This window comes from Diceros bicornis, chromosome 17, assembly GCF_020826845.1.
Source record: "Diceros bicornis minor isolate mBicDic1 chromosome 17, mDicBic1.mat.cur, whole genome shotgun sequence".
Lineage (NCBI taxonomy): Eukaryota > Metazoa > Chordata > Mammalia > Perissodactyla > Rhinocerotidae > Diceros > Diceros bicornis.
This window is the reverse complement of record NC_080756.1, coordinates 12,807,170-12,827,949: the sequence shown is the minus strand read 5'-3', so window position 1 is coordinate 12,827,949 and position 20,780 is coordinate 12,807,170. Positions and strand designations below refer to the sequence as shown.

At 42.3% G+C, this 20,780-nt stretch overlaps 1 protein-coding gene across 2 annotated transcripts; it reads right to left on the bottom strand.

Annotated features, from left to right (window-relative positions):
• Positions 1-2,096: 2,096 nt before the first annotated feature.
• PYM1 (PYM homolog 1, exon junction complex associated factor) lies at positions 2,097-18,419 on the bottom strand. 2 transcript variants are annotated; one of them, XM_058558018.1, is made up of 3 exons: positions 18,348-18,419; positions 5,052-5,145; positions 2,097-4,629 (listed from the first exon to the last, which is right to left on the bottom strand). In XM_058558018.1, exons 1-3 carry the CDS (start codon positions 18,379-18,381, stop codon positions 4,146-4,148), a joined length of 612 nt encoding a protein of 203 aa, XP_058414001.1. In that variant the 5' UTR covers positions 18,382-18,419; the 3' UTR covers positions 2,097-4,145. The 2 variants fall into 2 exon arrangements, with proteins under 2 accessions (XP_058414001.1, XP_058414002.1); XM_058558019.1 differs by lacking the exon at positions 18,348-18,419 and adding an exon at positions 17,583-18,284.
• Positions 18,420-20,780: the final 2,361 nt, after the last annotated feature.

The window sequence follows — 20,780 nt, the reverse complement described above, 5'->3', positions numbered from 1 at the left end:
TCAATGAATGATACCATAGACATTGGGCTTAGGAGAGGTAAATCTTGCTGAAGATCAAAGGGTGTAGGACAGGCTGGGGAAGTGGGTGGTGGGGAGAGATCCAAGTAGGAGACCAGTTAGTGGGCTTTTGCAGTAATTCATTCAGTATCCACCTGGATAATGAATAAGAATAAAAATTATATGATTACCATAAAAATCGATAGCCTTGGGCTTCTTTCACTGTTTGGTTTTAAACAAGTTTAATTTGAACTACCAACATCCAAATAGGAGACACTGGATGGGCAGATTTTGGAGATGCCTAGAGCAAGACTGGGAGTTATTAGCATAGAAGTAATTAATGAAATCATGGGAGTAAATGAAGTCATTAGGGGAGACGATTACAGCAGAACCTTGTGGATTTCCAGGATGTTAGATGGCTCTTCTTCATCGTTCCAGATCAGCCTCAGTCTAGGTGTCATCTCCTCTGGGAAGCCTTCCCTGATCACCACCTCCCTGCCCCCACCCCCACAGCTGACTTAGGGGTCGCCTTTCTGCTTCCACAGCACCCTGTGTATGTCCCTAATAGAGTATTTATCACACTGTATTGTTGAGTGTTTACCTCTTTGTTTTTCTTGAGCTTCTCGAAAGGAGGCACCAAAATTTGTTCAATTTTGTATTCTTCTGGTCCATGGAAGGTTCTTGAGAAATGTTTGCTGAATATAATCAACTTCCATGCCTTGTTGCTTATCTCTCCCCTCCTCTCACTCAGTAATTCCTTTTGGAGTAAAACCTCCATCCCTTCTACTGCAATTCAGCATCTTCTTTGATCTCCAGGGGAGAACACAAAGTATTCCTGATCTCTTTTGAGAGACCACAATACTGTCTAAAAATGGTACCCTCTCGATTCTGGATTCTCTATCCTCCTCAATTTGTAGGACTAAGTTATAGTTGGGGAGGGGAGGGAGCTCTAGATACCCTCTCCCGGAATGCCTGGGAGCCAGAAGAGAAAAGATTTTCTCGCCGAGTAAACCCATCTACTAATTTCAAAACAAGCTGGAGTCCGGGGACAGGATAACTTGCAAGCATTCGTCCTTCACAGCACCACCTAGTGGACAATAAGAAACTAACACATAGGCTCTGAGTCCATGAGGGTAAACGTTCAGTCCCCAAATAACTCACATCTAGATCCCTAGAATCTTTGCTATTTACACATTAGGAGGGAATCATCTGCAAGGAAGAAAGAAATGCCAAATAAATAGTAATATAGCCTCACGAGTAAAAAGAAAGCCAGGGGCTAATTTACTTCGCCATAAGTTACAAGGGTCCATTGGGGAATTAGTTAAACTAATATCCTTCTACCCCACCTATCCCAAGTATAGAAGCTAGAAGGAGAGTGGGTGATGCCTCAGCCCCTCAGTATTGATTTTATCAGTGGCTTTCAAACTTATTTTCCTGCAAATCAAGGTAAAGACTACATCTTACATTCTAACCCAGTACTGATAGATGTATATATATACCTGAAACAAAATTATCATGAGACATATTTACCCTTATTAAGCATCAGTCTCTGCTATTTTCTATTCTACTCTATTTGAGAAACGATACTGGTCACAATTTTTCTAAAATGATTTCATGACCCACATTTTGAAAAACACTAGCTTGTGTGCAAGTTTTCATCCTATATCAAGTGATTGACACTGATTTTATGAAAGGAAATATGCCTCTGAAAAATTGAAGGCAAATTCACCATGTACCTTTTCTGCTACCAAGCCTTTGTACATACTTGCTCTCCCCACCTGCCTTTCTTGAGATGTGACCTGTGGTCATCTTCAAAATCCAACTCCACCATTAAGCCTCTCCATCCCCCAGTCAGAATAAATGGTCTCTTTCTTTGCTATCCCTCAACATGGTGCTGGTGCCTCCACCATAGCACTTAATTCAATCTGCCTAGTACTTAATTAGTGATTTACATGACTTAATAGCTTCCTTAAATGAAGGTTCTACAGTGTATTCATGATTGCATCCCTCCAGACTAGCACAATGACTGACAGGGCCCAACAAATATCAAAATAAACTTTTATAGAACACTTAAGATCCAGGAAATTTAAAGGTTTATTGTGGTAAATCCTTTTGCAAAGCAAATAATCTCCTTAACAATGTTTGTTTTTTTTTTTAAATTATAACTTTTTATTACTCTTGACCTTTCATTATTTTAATTTGTTTATTGCAGTAACATTGGTTTATAATACAATGGTTTTTAAAGTATAGGTTCCTCTAAAACATCTGAACTTACAAAGCATCAAACACCTACATATAAGCCAATTAAATCTTATTTATAGAATCTTTATAATTGTGAGGATCCTACACATGGGAACTCGGGCTTCTGGTCTCACGCTGAGATGCCCGGTCAAGGCCTCATTAACTGCTCAGCTGTGCAAGGCATGAATTACCCCTCATCTTCTGTTTCTCCACATGGCTTGTGGCCTTGTTTATTCAGTCAAATATTTGAGAATTTACTATGTTGGGCACTGGGATGCCATGATGATCAATAGCGCCAGGGCTCGAGGAGTACATGGTCTAACGACGGGGAGGAGGTCTAACAAGTAAACAGCATCACAATGTAATGTAATAAATGCCATCACAAATGGAAGTGCATAGTGTTAAGGAAGCAAGTTAAGAGAGGCAACTACTGAAGTCTCCAAAGAGGATAACATTTAAGCTGAGATCCAAAGGCTAAGAAAGTGTTGATTTGGGAGAGGGGGATCAGGAAGAGTGTTCTAGGCAGAGGGACCAGCAGGGGCAAAGGATTGAGGCTCAGACAGACTATGGCTCATTCGATGAAGCGAAAGTAGTTCAGGATAGTTGGAGCAGTTTGACCCGAGTTGAGGAATGGCAAAAAATGAGGCCAGGTTGTGTGGGACCTTATCAGTCAGGCTAAGAGCTTGAGATAATTCACTACAGCTGACTTCCCCCTCTGCTGATCTCTGCACTAGCTGCTGGCTAGAAGAAAGATTGTAAGTGAGGGTGTGGAAATCAGAGGATATTCAAAAATTAAGTAACACCTCTTTTTGACAGTAAATTCCTCTTCCTGTATCATTAGTTTGCCCCACAATGCCATCTTGGGGTGGCATCTGAGAAGGTAAAATTTCAAGAGCTGTGAAGTAGGTCAAGATTATCTTCAGATGGGGGACCAGCCTGGTGGTGCAAGTGGTTAAGTGCACGTGCTCCACCGCGGCGGCCTGGGGTTTGCTGGTTCAGATCCCGGGTGTGCACCGACACGTCACTTGTCAAGAAATGCTGTGGCGGCGTCCCATATCAAGTAGAGGAAGATGGCCATGGATGTTAACCCAGGGCCAGTCTTCCTCAGCAAAAAGAGGAGGATTGGCAGATGTTAGCTCAGGGCCAATCCTCTTCACACACACAAAAAAAGATTATCTTCAGAAAGAAACAGTAAGGGAGATACAAAGGTCCCCTTGCTATGTAGCGTGATAATGCTGACACATGTAAATTAACATGTCAAATTAAATTTGTTCTAATTTTCATGTTCTGTACATGAAGACTGAGCAAACGTACAGAAATTGGTGTTGCTAATTTGGTTATACACTCATAATTTTTAAAAATTAAAGGGAATATTAGTCCCAACACTTGTCTTCCTGTGCCAAACAGAAGGGGATAAAACACCTCCTAGGAGTGGAAAGGAAGAGGCCAAGGCAGACATGTTGTCTACTTGAGTTTATTCTGTTCTTAAAAAAAAAAAAAAAAAAAAGGTGAGGGATAGAAGGGGCGATAACCCATAAACACTGTGAGCAGGAACCCAGACTCCAAGACTTGGGCATACTCCCCTACCCTCAACCTCAGTTCTCCAACAGATTCCCACCCATGTGGTCTTCTTTTAAACGAGACACCCAAATCAGCAGCAGAGGTACCTGGGGTAGTCACTGAGATTTTCAACACTGGGAACGAGATGGGGGAAAGTCCAAAAAATAGGAGTTGGGAAGAAAAGAATAAGGGCGAGGCTAGGCTCTGGAGGACAGAGTTGGGCCATGAGAGGTCGAGGTGAGCCAGGATGGAGGGGTACCCCTCCTGACTGCTGCTGCCGACACTCCCCAGGACCCCAGCGAGCCCCATGGTTTGTTCTGCAGTCCACTCCCTATTCCCCAAAGGCCTCACAGGCCCAGCTCCAAGTCCTCCAGCTCCTCCTCCAGCGCCCGCCTCCTTGCTAGCTTCTCCAGCTGCTCTTTGCTGGGCTGGCCGACCTCCCCAGCCTGGATCCGTTGCTGCAGCTCTTCCACCTGCCGAAGCTTCTTCTTCAGGTTCTTTATCTTCTTGGCCTTCTCAGTGGTGGCAGCGGAGTCGGGCTGCTCAGAGGCAGCTGGAGGGGCTGCCCTGGAGGCCTGCTGAGCGCTGGGGGGTTGGGCTGTCTCTCCCAGGGACACCTTATCCAGAGTCCGGCTCAAGGCCTCTGCCTCCCCTTTCTCTTGCTGCTGCCGCCTCTTCTCCTTCCGCTTCAAGTTGCGTTTGGCTGTCTTGGAGAGGCCTGGTTCACCACCTTCGGGTTTGGATGGGGTGACAGGAGCAGTAGCCTCGGGGCTCAGCCCTGGGGGCAGTTCTGGTTTACTCTTGAAAAACTTCACATACTTGTTCTCATACCTGCAGGGAACAGAAGATGTCAATAGTTTCAAAGAATCACTGACTTTTTGAGCCCTTTTCTTAACCTTCCAAATCATTTCACTCTTTTCACTTTCCTGCTTCCTTCCTCTCCCTATTGTCCCTCCCCAACTTTCCTCTGCTCTGCAGGTTGTCGGAGGGTCCCTAGGTCCTGAAGCTCTGGATCTCTGAACACCATTCGGAGGTTCTGCTAAACAGAGGCCACAGGAAGAGGACCAGTCACCTGTAACTCTCACTCGTCCCTGAATCCCAGCCCCCTCCTCTCCTTTCTCAGATAGGTGCCCCTCCTTCCACTTCCTGGGATCCTGGGATCAGGAGATTCTTCCCTGAACTCATAGGCACACATATACTTTCTTTCTGTAGGGACCCCACTAAATGCCCCCTCCTCACGCCTAACCACGCACACTGGGACCTCCTCCTGGGGCACATAGCCTTCTTTCACCCTCCGCTGCTTGCGCCAGGTCCCGTCAGGTCGCTGTGTTGAGGCGATGTACTTGCCTGAAATGAGAGAATTCAGTTGGAGTTACTCTTTCTAATTTTCAAATGGTCCCCAAGATGAAAGAATGCATGAATGCACACAGCTTCCCTCAGCACCCATCCATCTACTAAATGCAACCGTCCACTTAAGGCCCCTTTTCTCATATCAACCCTCACTCCCTCTCTCGTCATTATTCACTGAGTGCCTATACACTATATAATACACCATCCCTGCCCTCAGGGAGGTTGTTTTTTTTTTTTCTTGGTGAGGAAGATCGGCCCTGAGCTAACCTCCCTTGCCAATTTTCCTCTTTTTGCTGAGGAAGATTAGCCCTGAGCTAACATCTGTGCCCATCTTCCTCTATTTTCTATATGTGATGCCGCCACAGTATGGCTTGATGAGCGGTGTGTAGGTCTGCATCTGGGATTTGAACCTGAGAACCCTGGGCCACTAAAGTGCAGCAGGGAACTTAACCACTATGCCACCAGGCCGGCCAGGGGAGGTTCTATTTTTATAATCTAGTTGGCAAGACAGCACAGGCACAGAGGAAGAGTTTCAAAAAACACAAGACAATAGCATGGGGACATCAAAAGGCAATAAATGAATAAGAGGCTAAAAAAGGGGCAAAAACAAGAACCACAGGAAGGAGAAATGACCAGAGATGTAGAGAAGGGCAAGTTTTATTAAGACGGTGAAAAACAGGTTGATTTTTAGGAATCCATACTGTAGATACAAAAGCACCATACACAGGATATATACAAAGAATGTTCGTTGCTGCACTATTTAAATTAGCAAAAAGCTGAAAGCAACTTGAATAGCCATCAACAGATGAATGATTGACTAGATATGGATCATCCACATGATGGAACACCACGCTGCTATGAAAGAGAATGTTAGCTATAAATGCACTGACCTTGAACGCTGTTCATGATACACCAAGTGAAAAGCCAAGTTGCAGGATAATGTGTAGAGTAGCGATCCTCAAACTTTTTTATTTCAGGATCCCCCTTACACTCTTATTTTGTAATTTTATGCATTTCAGTATGCAATACTAAAAAACTATCTGTTAATCTCATCAGAAAAGTCTCTACTGAGAAGCTGTGGAGCTCACAGTGGCAGCAAGAAATTTTCCAAAATTCTAATTTTCACTTGAAGGCTTGAATTTTATCATTGACCACAAATACCATCAGTTGTTTTCCTTGAAATGACAGGCTCACTTCCTTCATTTTCAGGAAAAGGCCTACTGGGATACTCAGGTCTGAATTAGCACGGGTTGTGAGTGGTTCTTTCAAGTAAAAGTGCTGTTCCATGAAAAGGAAGCTTGTTTAGCCTGCAACTTGGACAACTGCGCCAGTGCTTTTCCTTGCGACACCAGTGTGCAGTGGAGTGTTTCATGCTTTCTTCCCATTTAGTCCACAGAAACATTAAAAAGATGTGTAACTTTCAGTGATAAGATGAATAAGTTCTCGGGATCTAAGGTACAGCCTGTTGACTCTAGTTAACAAAACTGGGTTGTATACTTGCAAGTTGCTGTGAGAGCAGAGCTTTCATGTTCTCATCATAACAACAAAACGGTAATTATGTGAAGGATGTATTAACTAACTTTATTGTAGTAAACATTTTGCAATATACCTATAAATGTGTCAAATCATCATTGTACACCCTAAACTTATAGTGTTATGTGTCCATTGTATCTCAATAATACTGGAAAAAATAAGTAAATAAAAAGATGTGTATTCAAGGGCCAAAGTTTAATAAAATCAATATTTTTTTATTGCATCATCAAGGGTATTCTCAAGTGAAACTGGCATTATTTACTACAAGCGTGTGGCAATGAAGAACACAAGGACTAGTACAGTTTGGTGCCATTGCCCTGATTAGTGCTAAGGGGCCAGCAGTTTTACCCACCTTTGCTTTCATACCCTCCATGCAAATTTCAACCCAGCAAAAAAAGCAAATAACATCTCAGTATATTATGAAAATAGTTATGTTTGCAGACTTCCTGAAAGGGTCTTAGGGAATCCCCAAGGGTCCTGAACAACATTTTGAGAACCACTGATGTAGAGTATGCTTCCATTCTTGTTGGGGCAAGGGGTAGCACTTAAAGGTCCATATAGTCTGTGTACAGGGGCAAAGAGAAAGGTGTAGAAGGACACATACCAAGATACCAAGCCTTTAATGCTGGTTACCTTAAGAGGGATAACCTGGAAGAAGAGGTGGTAGAAACCATTAACCATTAATATATATATATATTTAAAAACCTATATATATATCTTGTATTACTCTTTAAAAAAAAGTATTACTTTTGTTTAAAAAAAAAAAAGATTTTTTTAAAGAAAAAGTAAAAAGTCAAGTCTAGGGCCTCCCAAATGGATTATACATTGTTACATGAATTGATTTTTTGTTCAAAATGCAAATATCATTAATTAAAACTAAAAAAGAAATTTGTTAAAGAAAATAGGTAAGATGTGACAAGTAGACGGGATGGGAGAAAGAAGAAACGTGAGCAAAGAAAGGCATGGATGTGGGAATGGGCAGAAGGACTGAGAGAACAGAAGTGGAGGAGTCCAGGTGAATCAGACAGTCGTGGGAGGGAATAACAGCAAGCCAGGTGGGAGATAAAAAATGGGGCCAGAGTTCAGAAAGCCTTAAAAACAAGGTCAAGGAATTTGGAGTTGATCTGGTGAATAAAAGAGAGACACTGAGGATACTGTTTGCTTAGCTGCGGCAGTTCAGAGACGAGAAACAACTGAAAAATGAAAAACGGAGAGGTTTCATGGAGGGAGGACTGATACTAGAGCTGGGCTTTGAAGAAAGAGGCAAACTAAAGTAATTGAAAAGGGAAGCAGAATGGATTCTAAACAGAAGCTCATTCTAAAACAAAATGTCAGACATGGGGATATCGATGGCATGTCCAGAAGACTGAATAGACCAGTCTGGCTGAGTCAGAGGGCTGGTATAAAGTAAATGAGGGGAGACGGCTCAGACCTTGAAATGCCAGTTAAGGATTTTAATATCTGGCACATGGCATACATTCAACAAATATTTGTCAAATCAATGAATCTTTTATCCAAAGCAGTGCTTTAGGGCAATTAATCTGGCATGAGAAGGTGAACTGGAAAGCGAAAACATGGGAGACTGGGGAAATCAGTCAGGAAAAAGATTGCAATAATCCTGGCACGAGGGACAGAATTGGCTGAAACAGTGAGAATGAAAAAGAAAGGACTGATGCCAGATACATTAGCAAATGATCAACACTTAGTAATTCACTGATTGGGGGAGGGGAATGGAGTTTAAGCAAAAATAACTCAGCACACTTTGTTTTAGTAATCCCAATCTTGAGAATTTAGCATAAGGAAACAGTTCCAACATGAAAAAACAAAAACATAAACAAAAAAGAAAGGGAGAGAGATAATCGTGTGAAAATTATGGCATTATCTATAAATAGCTAAAAATTAAAAATGATTTTCACGATCAGTTATACAGAAACGGTTTATAATAGATCCATTAAAAATGATCATGATAAAAAATTTTTAAATCATGTAATGTGATATAACGTAATATACAACATAATTATATATACAGCATGATTTCATTTATTAAATATGTTAGGCAGGGCTGGCCCCGTGGCTTAGTGGTTAAGTGTGCGCGCTCCACTGCTGGTGGCCCGGGTTCGGATCCCCGGCACGCACCAACGCACCACTTCTCCGGCCATGCTGAGGCCGCGTCCCACATACAGCAACTAGAAGGATGTGCAACTACGACATACAACTATCTACTGGGGCTTTGGGGGGAAAAATAAATAAATAAATAAATAAATATGTTAGGCATATTTGGAAGTTGAGACAAGAATGTGTGCAATATGAAAGTTATGTTGGGTGATTAGGTTATGAATAATTTTTCTTCTTGAAAATTCCCATTAATGTTGTTATATTGTGGGTTTTAAAAATATCTCATTTTTGGTTTCAACCCTAAATGGCTTGGAGCATGGGTACACAAAGGAGAGTGAAATTACTTCTGACCAGGTGATTTATAAAGATTTTATGGAGGACACAGAATCTGTTGTGATCTTTGGAAGATGAGCAGGATTTAGACAGGTGGGGGGGGGTTATGAGGGAAGAGGAGAAAGGGAAGTATTTCAGACATTTGGGACATCAGCCAAGGGACAAGTCAGACTAGTAGTCACGCCCCTACTTAAAATTCTACCTGGATTCCTGTTGCCCTCAGGGTAGTTACTGGGAGGCTGGAAACACACACAAAAGGCCTTCTTGACCCAGCTCTTGCTAGTCTCCAGCCTCTTAGCTCTCAGTCACTCACACTCTCTGCTCCAGCCACTGAAATATTCACAAATCTCACCCCGCTGGTGTCTCTATTCTCCCGCCGGTGTCTCTATTCTCCATGTCTTTTTGCTTTTGCTTCATTTGGCCTGGAATAGACTTTCCTTGATTCTTATCTTAGTTAATTCCTATTGGCCTTTAAAGGTCAAGTTCAAGTATAAACTTCTCAGTGAAATCCTCCCTGACCTCCCCACCCCAAGCCAGGTTAGAAGTTGCCCTTTGTGCACCCACAGCACCTGCTTTGGCCTTCATCGTGCTCTAATGTTTAACATAACTGTTCGCTTGCTCAAGAGCAGGGGCTTTGATCTTTGAAGCAAAGGGCCTGGCCCATAGAAGACTGTAATTAATACAAATTAATGAATACATAAATTTAAGTATCATATTAGAGAATAGCAAGAATCCAGTATATTTTGGGCAAAAAGCATATGTAATGGGAAAAGAGACTAGAGGTAAATTAGTCAGAATATGAAGGTATCCAATCTCTTCTTGAGTTTGGACTTAAGCTTCAGAATGTAGGAGAGCATCAAAGGCCAATAACAGAGTACAGATGATCTGCTCAAAGCAATGCTTTAAGAAGACTAACCTGAAAATGTGTAACATAAACTAAAGGTAGAAAAAATGAAAGCAATAGCCACAATGTGAGAAGACTTGATTTAGATAGTCTCTGTGTGTATTGAAAGGAAAATGAAAGAGAAATTCGTTATGAAGAATAATTCAACAGGATCTAAAGACTGCCAAGATTCTAATTAGAGAGAGAAAATAACTGAAACAGTGCTACAGTGGATTTAATCCAGTGCTTTTCACGTGTATTCTCTTATTTTTCACAACATACCTGTGGGTACGTAGAGCATATGGTAATAACATTTCTTCACACACGGATTTTAAATGTTTATTGAGCACTTGCTGCTGTGCCAGACACTGTAACAGGAGCTGGGGCTACAACAATGAGTAAAGCAAGCAAGGGTCTGGACTTCTTGTAGCATGCATTCTAGTGAGGAAGAGAGGTAATAAAGACGAACGCAAACAAACAAACTCATACAATATCACTCTTGACTGTGGAAAATTTGGAGAACAATAAAAACCACTGATATAAAGAAAAGTCCAGAGGAGAAGAAAACTTTGTGAAAATAACTAATTCAGTTCTAGATAGGCAATGTTTTACATGGAATTAAGGAGAAAGGGACAATGCTAGAAACATATATTTAAGTAAATTGCACAGAAATTATAGCTGAGGATTTAAGATTAGTAAAGAGAATGTGAGAAAAAATAGGGCAGAAGCTTCTTGAATGGCTATCCTAACTAGAGGCCCTCAGGGATAGAAATAGCCCATTATCACAAAGGGCACCTATTTTATGTTATTTTGATCCCATTCCCTGGCCGTGATGGTATCCAAAGGTAAAAAAGAAGGGAGAGGTTTGGTGATTCCTACCCCCAGAAATAAAAACCAAGGGTAGAATATCAGGATTTTCAGGTAACATCTTTGAGAGAGTTAGAAACTACAAATTAGAGACTGCTACTCTATGAACTTTGTAACCTTTGTTATTTCCTCACATCTGCTGTTTTGTAATTCTCAATCTGTTTCCTTAAACTGAAAAGGGCCTTGTTTTCAGGAGCGGCAGGAAGACAGTAAAGAGACAACAACATAGCAAGGCTTGGGAGAACTCCAGGGGTGAGGAAGAAGTGACTGTTAAAGGAGTATTGAATCCCTGGGACCTGCTTCAAGTAAGAAAGGAGATCTAGGTCACAGATCTGAGGCTGAGGATGATCTCAGGGCCAAAAATTATAAAACCTAGATGTGGTTTCTAATATAGAGAAACTATAAAAAGAGAAGACCCCATTTGGAGGAATGACCCTGGAAAAATGGTCATGATCAGTCTCCTCAAGGAAGAAAAAGTGTCAGCAACAACAAGAAATGATTCTAGGAAAAAAGAACCAGGATAGTGCTAGGCCATGGAAAGCAGAAGAGTTTTAAGTAAGGGCAGGTGATTAACAATATTAAATACTGCAAATAGATTAAGGAAAAGGAGAACTGAGAAGAAAAAGGTTACCGATTTTGGCAATTTGGAAATCCTGAGTTACCTCCAAGAACACAGCCTTAGAAAGATAGAGTGGTCAGAGGCCAGACTACAAATTAATGAAATGCAATAACATTTATTGAAAGCCTCCTATGAGAAAAGTACTATACTAAGTGCTACAGGGATATCAAGATGAGTAAAATGGTCCCTACTTTCAGGAAATTTACAGTCTAAGTAAGGAGGTGGGTAGGCAAGTTAGGCAAACAAAGAATAAGACACAAATATAAATGTCTTAGGTATCCTAAGAGACACAGATACATACAGAAAGATTTCCAGAGAATAAATAACCAGCCCTGTTTGATGGGGGAAGGTGACAGGAAATCAGGAAAATCTCAGGGACTTGACCCTAAAGACTAGGCAGTAGTAGTAATAATTAACAACAACAATGAATTAGTGGCTAATATTTCTGCACAGAGAAAGGAAGGGAAAGGGCATTCTAGGTAGAATAATAACAAGCTAAATCATAGCAGTGGAAAACTCACAGTATCTTAAGAACAATTAGGAAAAAGCATTTATTAGTAAGTAGCTACATTATGCCATTACTTTACATACATTACCTTATTGAATCTAGACAATGGGTAGATATTATCACCTACAGCTGAGGAAATAGAGTCTTCAAGAGGTTCAAGATAGGTCCAAGATCACAGAAGCAGCATGTAGGTGCAATCTGAACTCAGTTCTGATGCCCAAGCTTACACATCAGCACACTGCTGTTCCACCTGTCTTATACTACATAGCCCAGGTTCACTGCAGGGTATAGGCAGAGACGTAGCATGTGATGCCACTAGTATACTGAAAAGTGGTTTGTGCTCATGTTAGAGAGTAGTATCTTGAATGTAAGAGCAAATGGTCCATATGGAAATTTGATAGGCAATCCTGAAAAAGATAACAGCAGCTACACTTTATCGAGCGCTTGCTTCAGGCTAAGGACAGTGCTCATTGTTTTTATACATTATTTCATTTTCACAACTCCGTGCAGAGTTATTCCAGTTTTACAGATGATAAGGAATTTAGTAACTTGCCCAAAGTTACAAAGTCAGTAAACTGCAACAGAATTCCAACCCAGGCTGTGGGTTCCAAAGGCTGTGCTTTTTACACTACTATTTTGTATTGTGTTATAAATGAAAAACAAAAACAAAGAAGTTTAACCTCACTAATAATCAAAGGAAATATAAACTAAAACAATAAAATATCATTTGCATCTATTGAAGCAGTAGAATTTTTAAAGATGAGAATACCAATGCAGTCAAAGAAATGCTGAAATCAGCATATTCATATATTGTTGATGATAAAACCCTTTAGAAAGCAATTTGGCTAATATAGCAAGAGAATATAAAGTAGTCCTATCATTTAGCAGCATTTCTCAAAGTTTTTGTTTGGGGAATTCTGGGTTAAACACAGAAAAAAAAAGATTTTGTTTTTATAGGCAAGACTTAAATGAGTTAATATGTTCTTATTCATGTGAATATCCAAGATGGGAATATGGTTTACAGTGTTTCCCAAATTTACTTGACCACAGGAATCTTATTTTTATGTTCTTTATTTTGTAGCACATTTCACAGGACTACTAAGTGTTCTGACGATCATATCTTGGAAACTACAGCCATTCACTATGATCCCAATTATGTTAAATATGGATATGCTATATATGTACATAGAAAGAAAAGCTAAAAGGAAATGTAACTGTAGTTATCTTTGGGTTCTGGAATTACCGAACATGCGTGTGACTTATATTTTATATTACTTGTGAAAACAGTTTCCAAGTTTTCTACAATCAAGATGAATTAATTTTATAATTAAAGAATAAATAAGGGGCCAGCCCGGTGGCATAGTGGTTAAGTTCATGCGCTCTGCTTTGGCAGCCCGGGGTTCGCAGGTTTGGATCCCAGGTGCGGACCTATACACCACTCATCAAGCCATCCTGTGGCGGCATCCCACATACAAAATGGGCACGGATGTTAGTTCAGAGCCAATCTTCCTCACAAAAAAAAAAAAAAATAGATAAATGTTTGTATCCTCCAACCCAGCAATCTACTTCTGAGAAATCTATCCTAAATAATCTATATCCTAATAATAAGAAGAAAATAACCCTAAATTTCCGCAACGATTTATGCACAAAAATATTCACAGAGTTCTTATAACAAATTCTGAAAATGATTTAAAAGCCCAATAACAGAAGAAAGGTAAGAGAGAGGGTGCGTGCCCAAACAATAAAACACTCTGCCAGTATCTTAAAAGATGTTTACAAAGAGTTTTTAATAGCAAGGCAAAATATTTATGTTATAAGGTTAAATGAAAAAGCAAGATATAAAAATGTATATACCACCTGATTCAAAAATGTTTTAAAAATGCACAGGAAAAATAAAGATCAGAAGGATATATGCCAAATTTAACAGTGGACTCCGGGTGGATGAATTATATTGAACAAAAATTACATAACTAAATTTATACTTAAGGAGCAGTAATCTGGTGAGCAGTAATCTGGTAACAGTATGTCAAATGAACTGGAACAGAGAGAGAGACTGGAGATAGGACAACTACTTAGGAGGTCACAGCAAAATCTGCAAGATAAAGGAAACTAGAATTTTATCAGGCACTTAGAATGACCCAGGTACTATGCTTGATACTTGCACATATAATCTCTTTTAATCCATACGATAATCATTACGTAACTAATAATTACAGAACCATTTGTTGGGTACTTTCTATGTGCCAGACATGTATATTATTTCACTTAAATTTTAATTCTCACAATAATCCCATTTAACTTGTAGGATTATTATTCTCACTTCATTGATGAGAAAACTAAGGCTTAGATTCCCAAGGCTTAAAATTCCCAAGGCCATACAGCTAACAAGTATTGAAGACGGGATAAGGGTTATGGCAGTAGGAACAGAAGAGTGATATGTGAACAACTGGTGTGTGTGTGGCACGGGGAGCAAGAGAGGAGTAAAAGATGATGCAAAACAACACCCCAATAGCAACAAAAACACCTAATGCTCTGATCTTGGTTTCCTATACCACTCTCCACTAAAAGGAACAGGGGCTTCTTGGAAAAATGGCTGATTCTAGGACTGGGGCAGGAAATATACAAGACTAGCCTGGAGCATCTTCTAGTGCCAAAGTAAGGAAGAGCTAAAAAAAACAAACACATAACCAAAAACCTACACTGATGGGGGTATGTCAAAGGGACACGCGGCCCATTAAAGAACTCCCAATGTCCAAACCTGGAACACTTGAGCAATAAAATAAATACAATAGTATTGGATTATAACCCAAAGTCCATACTGATATAAATAAGTGACTGAATAAATAAATGGGAGAGAATAGACAAATCTCCTGTGCAGAAGAATTCCAAATAATGTATGTAAATACTCCATCCTTAACGAAGGGAGCATAACTCTCCACTCTTTAAGTGTGGGCTGTGAATAGTTACTTTCTTCTAAAGAGTACAGTATGGAAAGGAGTACAGTATGGAAAAAGTAACTTTACAGTGGAGAAACCTTACAAACGCTACCTCAGTCAGGTGATCATGGTCAATATCAATAGTAAAAAAAATCATTAACTATGTATGCTTGATATGATATGATGAAAATGTGACTTTTCCTCTAAGATCATCCCCCCAAAAACACATAACTCCAGTCTAATCATGAGAAAAACATCAGACAAATTCCAATAGAGGGGCATCCTACAAAATACCTGACCAGTACTCCTCAAAACTGTCAAGGTCATCAAAAACAAGGAAAGTCTGAGAAACTGTCACAGCCAATAGGAGTTTAAGGAGACATGAGAACTAAATGCAATGTCGTATCCTGGATGGGATCCTGGAATAGAAAAAAAATTAGGTAAAAACCAAGGAAATCTGAATTATGCATGGGCTGTAGTTAATAATAATGTATCAATATTGGTTCATTAATTGCAATAACAGTACCATACTAATGTAAGATGTTAATAATAGGAGAAACTGAGTGTAAGGTATATGGGAATTGTCTATATTATGTTCTCAATTTTTCTATAAATCTAAAACTGTTCTAAGAAATAAAGTCTACTTAAAATAAAAAAGAGAGAGAGAAATGATGCAAAAAGTTGATCTTGGGTTGGGTAGAACAATGGTACCTTTACAGAAACAAGGAAGGAAAAACTGATACCGATTTTGGTCAGATTGGATTTGAGGTGTGACATTATATCTAAGAATGAAAGCTACTCACCAAACAATTAGAAAAGGGAATTGGCAACTCAGGCAAGGCTGGTGTTAGAAATAAAGGCTGTAAAAAGCTAAGAAACAAGCAGTGAAGAAATGGAAATAGTACGCATAGATCTGATATTCAAGAAATCAGGCTGTGAACAGGAAAGAAACAGAAGTGATAGGCCTTGGGCTGGCCCCGTGGCTTAGTGGTTAAGTGCGCGCACTCTGCTGCTGGCGGCCCAGGGTTCGGATCCTGGGCGCGCACCGACGCACCGCTTCTCCGGCCATGCTGAGGCCACATCCCACATACAGCAACTAGAACGATGTGCAGCTATGACATACAACTATCTACTGGGGCTTTGGGGGGAAAAAATAAATAAATAAAATCTTTAAAAAAAAAAAAAAAAAAAAGAAGTAATAGGCCTTGATTTTTCAATGAATTAGAAAGTGAGTTCATCTGCCAAGAGAGAGAATTAAAAGAGAGGGTCAGAGAGAACTGGAAAAGGTGGGGGAAACAGCCATGACAGAATGTAAGCAAACCAAGAAAAAAGACCTGAGAGAAGCCATGATCTTGGCAGAAGTTGACATGAAGTTATACTGAGTGTGCTAGCTTCTGTGCTTTTTCTCTAGCCATGTGCTGTGGCCTAGAAGCAGAAGCCAAGAAAACAGCTGATGGGTATGATTCAAGATAACAGAAGTCCTTGCTTAACACAGAAGATCAAAATGAATGAAGAAAGCAATGAGGATAGTATCAAAGTGGCTGGGCACAGAGGTCTAGCAGGTAATCATGAAGGCACTGGTAGACTCAACGAAACAGGAAAGGTCAAGAACCAGAGAACCTAAAGAGGGCAAAAAGCTGATTCTGTGGTTGTGAGGTAGTGAAAAAGGTGACCAGTAAGGAGGCTAACGTAAGCGATGGGGAGCCCAGGAAGGGGAAGCAGTGTCATAGGTGAGGTCCCGGTTGTAGTGATTCTGATGTGTAGCTGGTTTGAAAATACAAAGGAAAGTCAATGGTCTCATGCTGAGGAACTATAACATCAAGAGTATTCCAAAAATGCTGGAGACACTGAGAATGAGAGCAAGAAACAGAGTGGAGAAAAAAATATGACGCAATAGGTCTGGATCCTTGTGGGCAGTAGATGATGGCCCTGAGGTTTCAGAGAAAATGCTATAATTGCACGCCAGTACCTTCCACCAGGATTAGAGTGACAGTGGTAGATTAATGATCTGGAAGCAGTAAGAAGAGCAAAAAAGCAGTACGATTCCTTCTCCTCTTCCACATAGTCACAAAGGACAGAAGATACCTCTTCGTGGGAGGGATGGTGAGATGTGATATCTGGATTTTCATTAAATCAGCTTAAAGAAAACAGTTAAGAATAAAGAGAAGTACACCGGACACTGAGTAATATTTTCAAAGCACACATTAAAAGGAGCTAGTCAAAGAAGTAGAGAGCAGGAGAAGAGAGGTTATACTACTTTGAAACGCAAGGTGGGGAGAAGTAGCAGAGACCTGGGTTGTCATTAGATAGCATAGGAGAGGTGGGTTGAGATGTAAGGAACATGGAAAGCAGCAAAGCAAGAAGCATAAATGGCATATTTTAAAACAGACTGTATATACCACAGCACACGTACAATGTCACTTCTACAGAAGACTACACATACACAATGAGGGCTACAAAAAACAGTAACACCTTGCCTTGCACAGTATTTTATAAATTGTTTTCACATATACTATCTTATTTGATCGTCACTGGCTAGATAATACTACACACATTTTTCTAAAAATGAGGAAATTAGGATGGGACAAAATCACAATGAAAATCTTGATTCTCAGTTTTCAACGCATAAACCTCACATACACAGCCGACACTTCAGCATCTCAATCAGCCAGGCAGGAAATTCTTCTCTAGCCAGAAGGAATAGTGGGTTCTATCAACTTGTCAGAGGGCTTGAGAGGCCACTAGACATCTTCCTGTTTGGCTTCTTCCACCTTAGATTCCTCAACTCCTATTATCATCACCAGAGAAGGCAGAGGGGGGTGGCGCCATCAAAGAGAAAAACTCAAGCTGAAAAGTTTTACTGGTTCCTCTTCTCTTCACACCTCTAGACCTCAGTGACCCAACAATGAAGATGAGGGAGAGAGTGGAAAAAAGCACTATGTAGCAAAGAGCAGGTCTTCAACAGATCCAGCTTCGAGAAAAAGAATTAAGACGGGGCTGGGGAAGGGCAGAAAGCGGGTATAGCTAAGAGATGGGGGAGGGGAAGAGTGGGAAGGCAGGAATTGGAGAGAACTGAGGAGTGTAGGAACCCCCAAGGCTGGATAACCCAAAAGAGATATGGGAGCTCCAACTGCTGGAGAAAAGCTAAGGGCTCGTGAGGGTCCCGGAGCAGAGACCAGCATTGAAGGACCCCAGGGTTTGGGTGACCGGAAGCAAGAGACCCCCAAACACGAGACCAGAAGGGGGCGCAGGTAACACCCCGTAGGAGAGAATGAATGGAGAAGGCGGTCCGGAGGGCGGGGCAAAGGAGGGGCCCCGGGATGGGCGGGGCACAGACCCCTTTCCAAGTCCGAACCCCTGCCCCGAGAGCCCGGGGAGAAGCGGCTCCGCGCCTCCCGCACTCACCGCCGGTCTCGTCAGTTACATAGGGAGTCGCCATCTTGAAAACGCAAACCACTTCCGGCGTGAGCGGGCTGGGGTCCCGCCCCCCTCCCCACCGGAAGTGGAGTCCTGATCGTAGCAGGCCACCATTTTAGTCTTAAAGGGAGAGTACACCATTTTCATGTACAGAGGGTGAAGGAGGAAGAAGGGAGGCGAAGCCGAAGACTTTAATAAAATAAAAGCCATGGACTCTTTTACTGCCACTGATACCATTATTGAGCGCCTGCTGCGTGTAAAGCAGTCCTTTGGGCGCCGAGAGAAGTTCCGAGGCACAGACCCTCTCTCTCCTCACAGGCACTCTTCGTCCGTCCAGGACCTGCGAAGGAAAAGGGGGCAAGGCCCACCTGCACCCGGACAGGAGGGCTGATAAATGAGGAAGAATATTCAGGCCCTGGCCTGCACCCAGGTCCCAGAGCGGCTAGGGGACGTGAGGAGGGGCAGGCAAACTCGGGGAACGCACTGGGGCGCACCGATGTGGTTGGGGGCGAGTGGAAGACCCCAACTAACCCTCTCTTAGAAGGTGGGGAGGTCGAAATCGCCTGCCGAGTGTCCTCGACCACCAGCTCAACCCTCCGGACAGGGACCCGCGAGAGGGGCCTGCAAGGCGGAGGGCGCTGCCGGCCGGTCACCTGTCCCCGCAGCTTCAGGGTTGCCGGCGGCTTCCACGGCCCGGGAGGCGGCCGGCCGGTTTGGGCGGGCAGCCCTGGCCTGGCCCTGCCCCTGGGGCGGCCCCGGGGATTCGGGCGGCGACGTGACGACGGCCTAAATTTGCTCTGGCCTTCGACCCCGGGAGCCTCCTCGGGCTGGGTCCCGGGGTCAGAGGGTAGGGTGAGGGCTTCTGGGCGGACCTCATTAGTATTCTAATTGACCTCGTCCAAGTCTCTGGGCGCTGGGGCTCTAAAACGGGGCAACTCGCCAATAATCCAGGCCCGTTCGGTCACTCCCTTTGCAGTCCTGCCCTGCTCCGAGCCTCCCTATTCTTGAGAAGAACCCAAATGAGAATTCTCCCTCCCTTGCTTTTTTCAGCAGCTGTTGTTCCCTCAGGGCTAAGTCCTGCTAAACTTGTTTCCCCTACAGCCTGGGAGGGGCCGGCTGCAGGTTTCTCTCCTCAGGTGTCCGCTCTGCCCTCCCCCATCCCCACCCCCGTGTTGCTTTTTCCTTATCAACCCTTTTACCTTCCTCCAAATCCCCGGCTTTGGTTTAGGTTAATGTCCAACAGTACCGCTGGAACCAGGGAGGAGAGAGGAGGCGAAGCTTAGTGACACCTCCAACACTAGGCTGCATGCCTCACTTAAAAAACAAAAAACTGAGAGCAATGGCTGCCTAGGAACTTCCCAAAGCTTTGAAATGAAGCTTCAAAAATTTTCTCGGGTCATAGCTTGCCTTCCTTCCCATGCTCCATCTTCCTGAGTTCCACCAGAGGACCAACTCAGAAGGTCTCAAAAAAAAAAAGACTCATTTAAAAACTGGTTTGCATTCAATACACTTATTGCAAGTGTTCTAACACTGCCATCCTTAACCCCCGCTCTTTCACCAATTGTGCTTCAGCCCTGCTGGGTCTAACATCTTGTCCTTAGCCTTGTTACTAATGATTAGAGGTGAGAGTGTGAGATGAAGCCTGTGAAAACTAGAGGGATGCCTTGGTCTTGACTGTACTACCTGAGGAGTACTAGTACTAGTGCGCTGCTCAATGGACCTTTCTGCAAGAGGGAATCCTAAAGTGGGCCCTGTTGACTACCCAATGCTAGGTACCCACCCCACTGTGCCCCCAGACATCCTGCCTCAGCTCTGGGGTTGACAGGAAGTGAAACTCAAGTGTCTGCCTAGCAGACCTGCCTAAGACCCAGCCCTGGGCCCCGGATGTGGCCCCCCACCCTGAGGAGGAAGAGGGGAAAGAAGAGGTTGGGGAGAACAAGACTGTTGTTTTTTCCTTTCCCTTTGTTCATTGTGGTTTCTTTCTTTCTGACTTTTATGATGTGGTTGATTAAAGAAATGAGCACCTGGAACTGTAGGCATTAGACGCCTCCTCCTTAGATGTTTCTTGGCCTTTCTTTCCCCCACCCCCACCAATAACTGACTTGGGGTATGATGGGGACAGATCCTAAAGAAGACACAAAGAAGCCTAGAGCATGACTGATTCCATCTTGTTCCTTATTACAGAGATTGCCTCATGCCCCACTTTGAAGTCTCAAAAAATGACTTAAAAGGAGTGTCTTTAACTTCATGTAGGGACATATCTGAGGATGATGAAGTGACAAACAGAGGTCATACATAGGGTAGTATCACTGTGAGTATTATTTGCAAGGAAAGCTGAGTGCCTTAAGGATTAGTATCATTCCAGGAATTCTAGATGAGGGATTCAGGGGCAGAAAACTGATTGGAAGAGGGGCTAGGGGA

What these genes read in the sequence shown, in the direction of transcription:
- PYM1 (XM_058558018.1), bottom strand. Translation starts at nt 18,381, where the DNA reads ATGGCGACTCCCTATGTAACTGACGAGACCGGCG. An exon ending in TGTAACTGACGAGACCGGCG is followed by an intron (nt 5,146 to 18,347) that starts GTGAGTGCGGGA and finishes CTCTCATTTCAG; the next exon opens with GCAAGTACATCGCCTCAACA. An exon ending in CCCCAGGAGGAGGTCCCAGT is followed by an intron (nt 4,630 to 5,051) that starts GTGCGTGGTTAG and finishes TGTTCCCTGCAG; the next exon opens with GTATGAGAACAAGTATGTGA.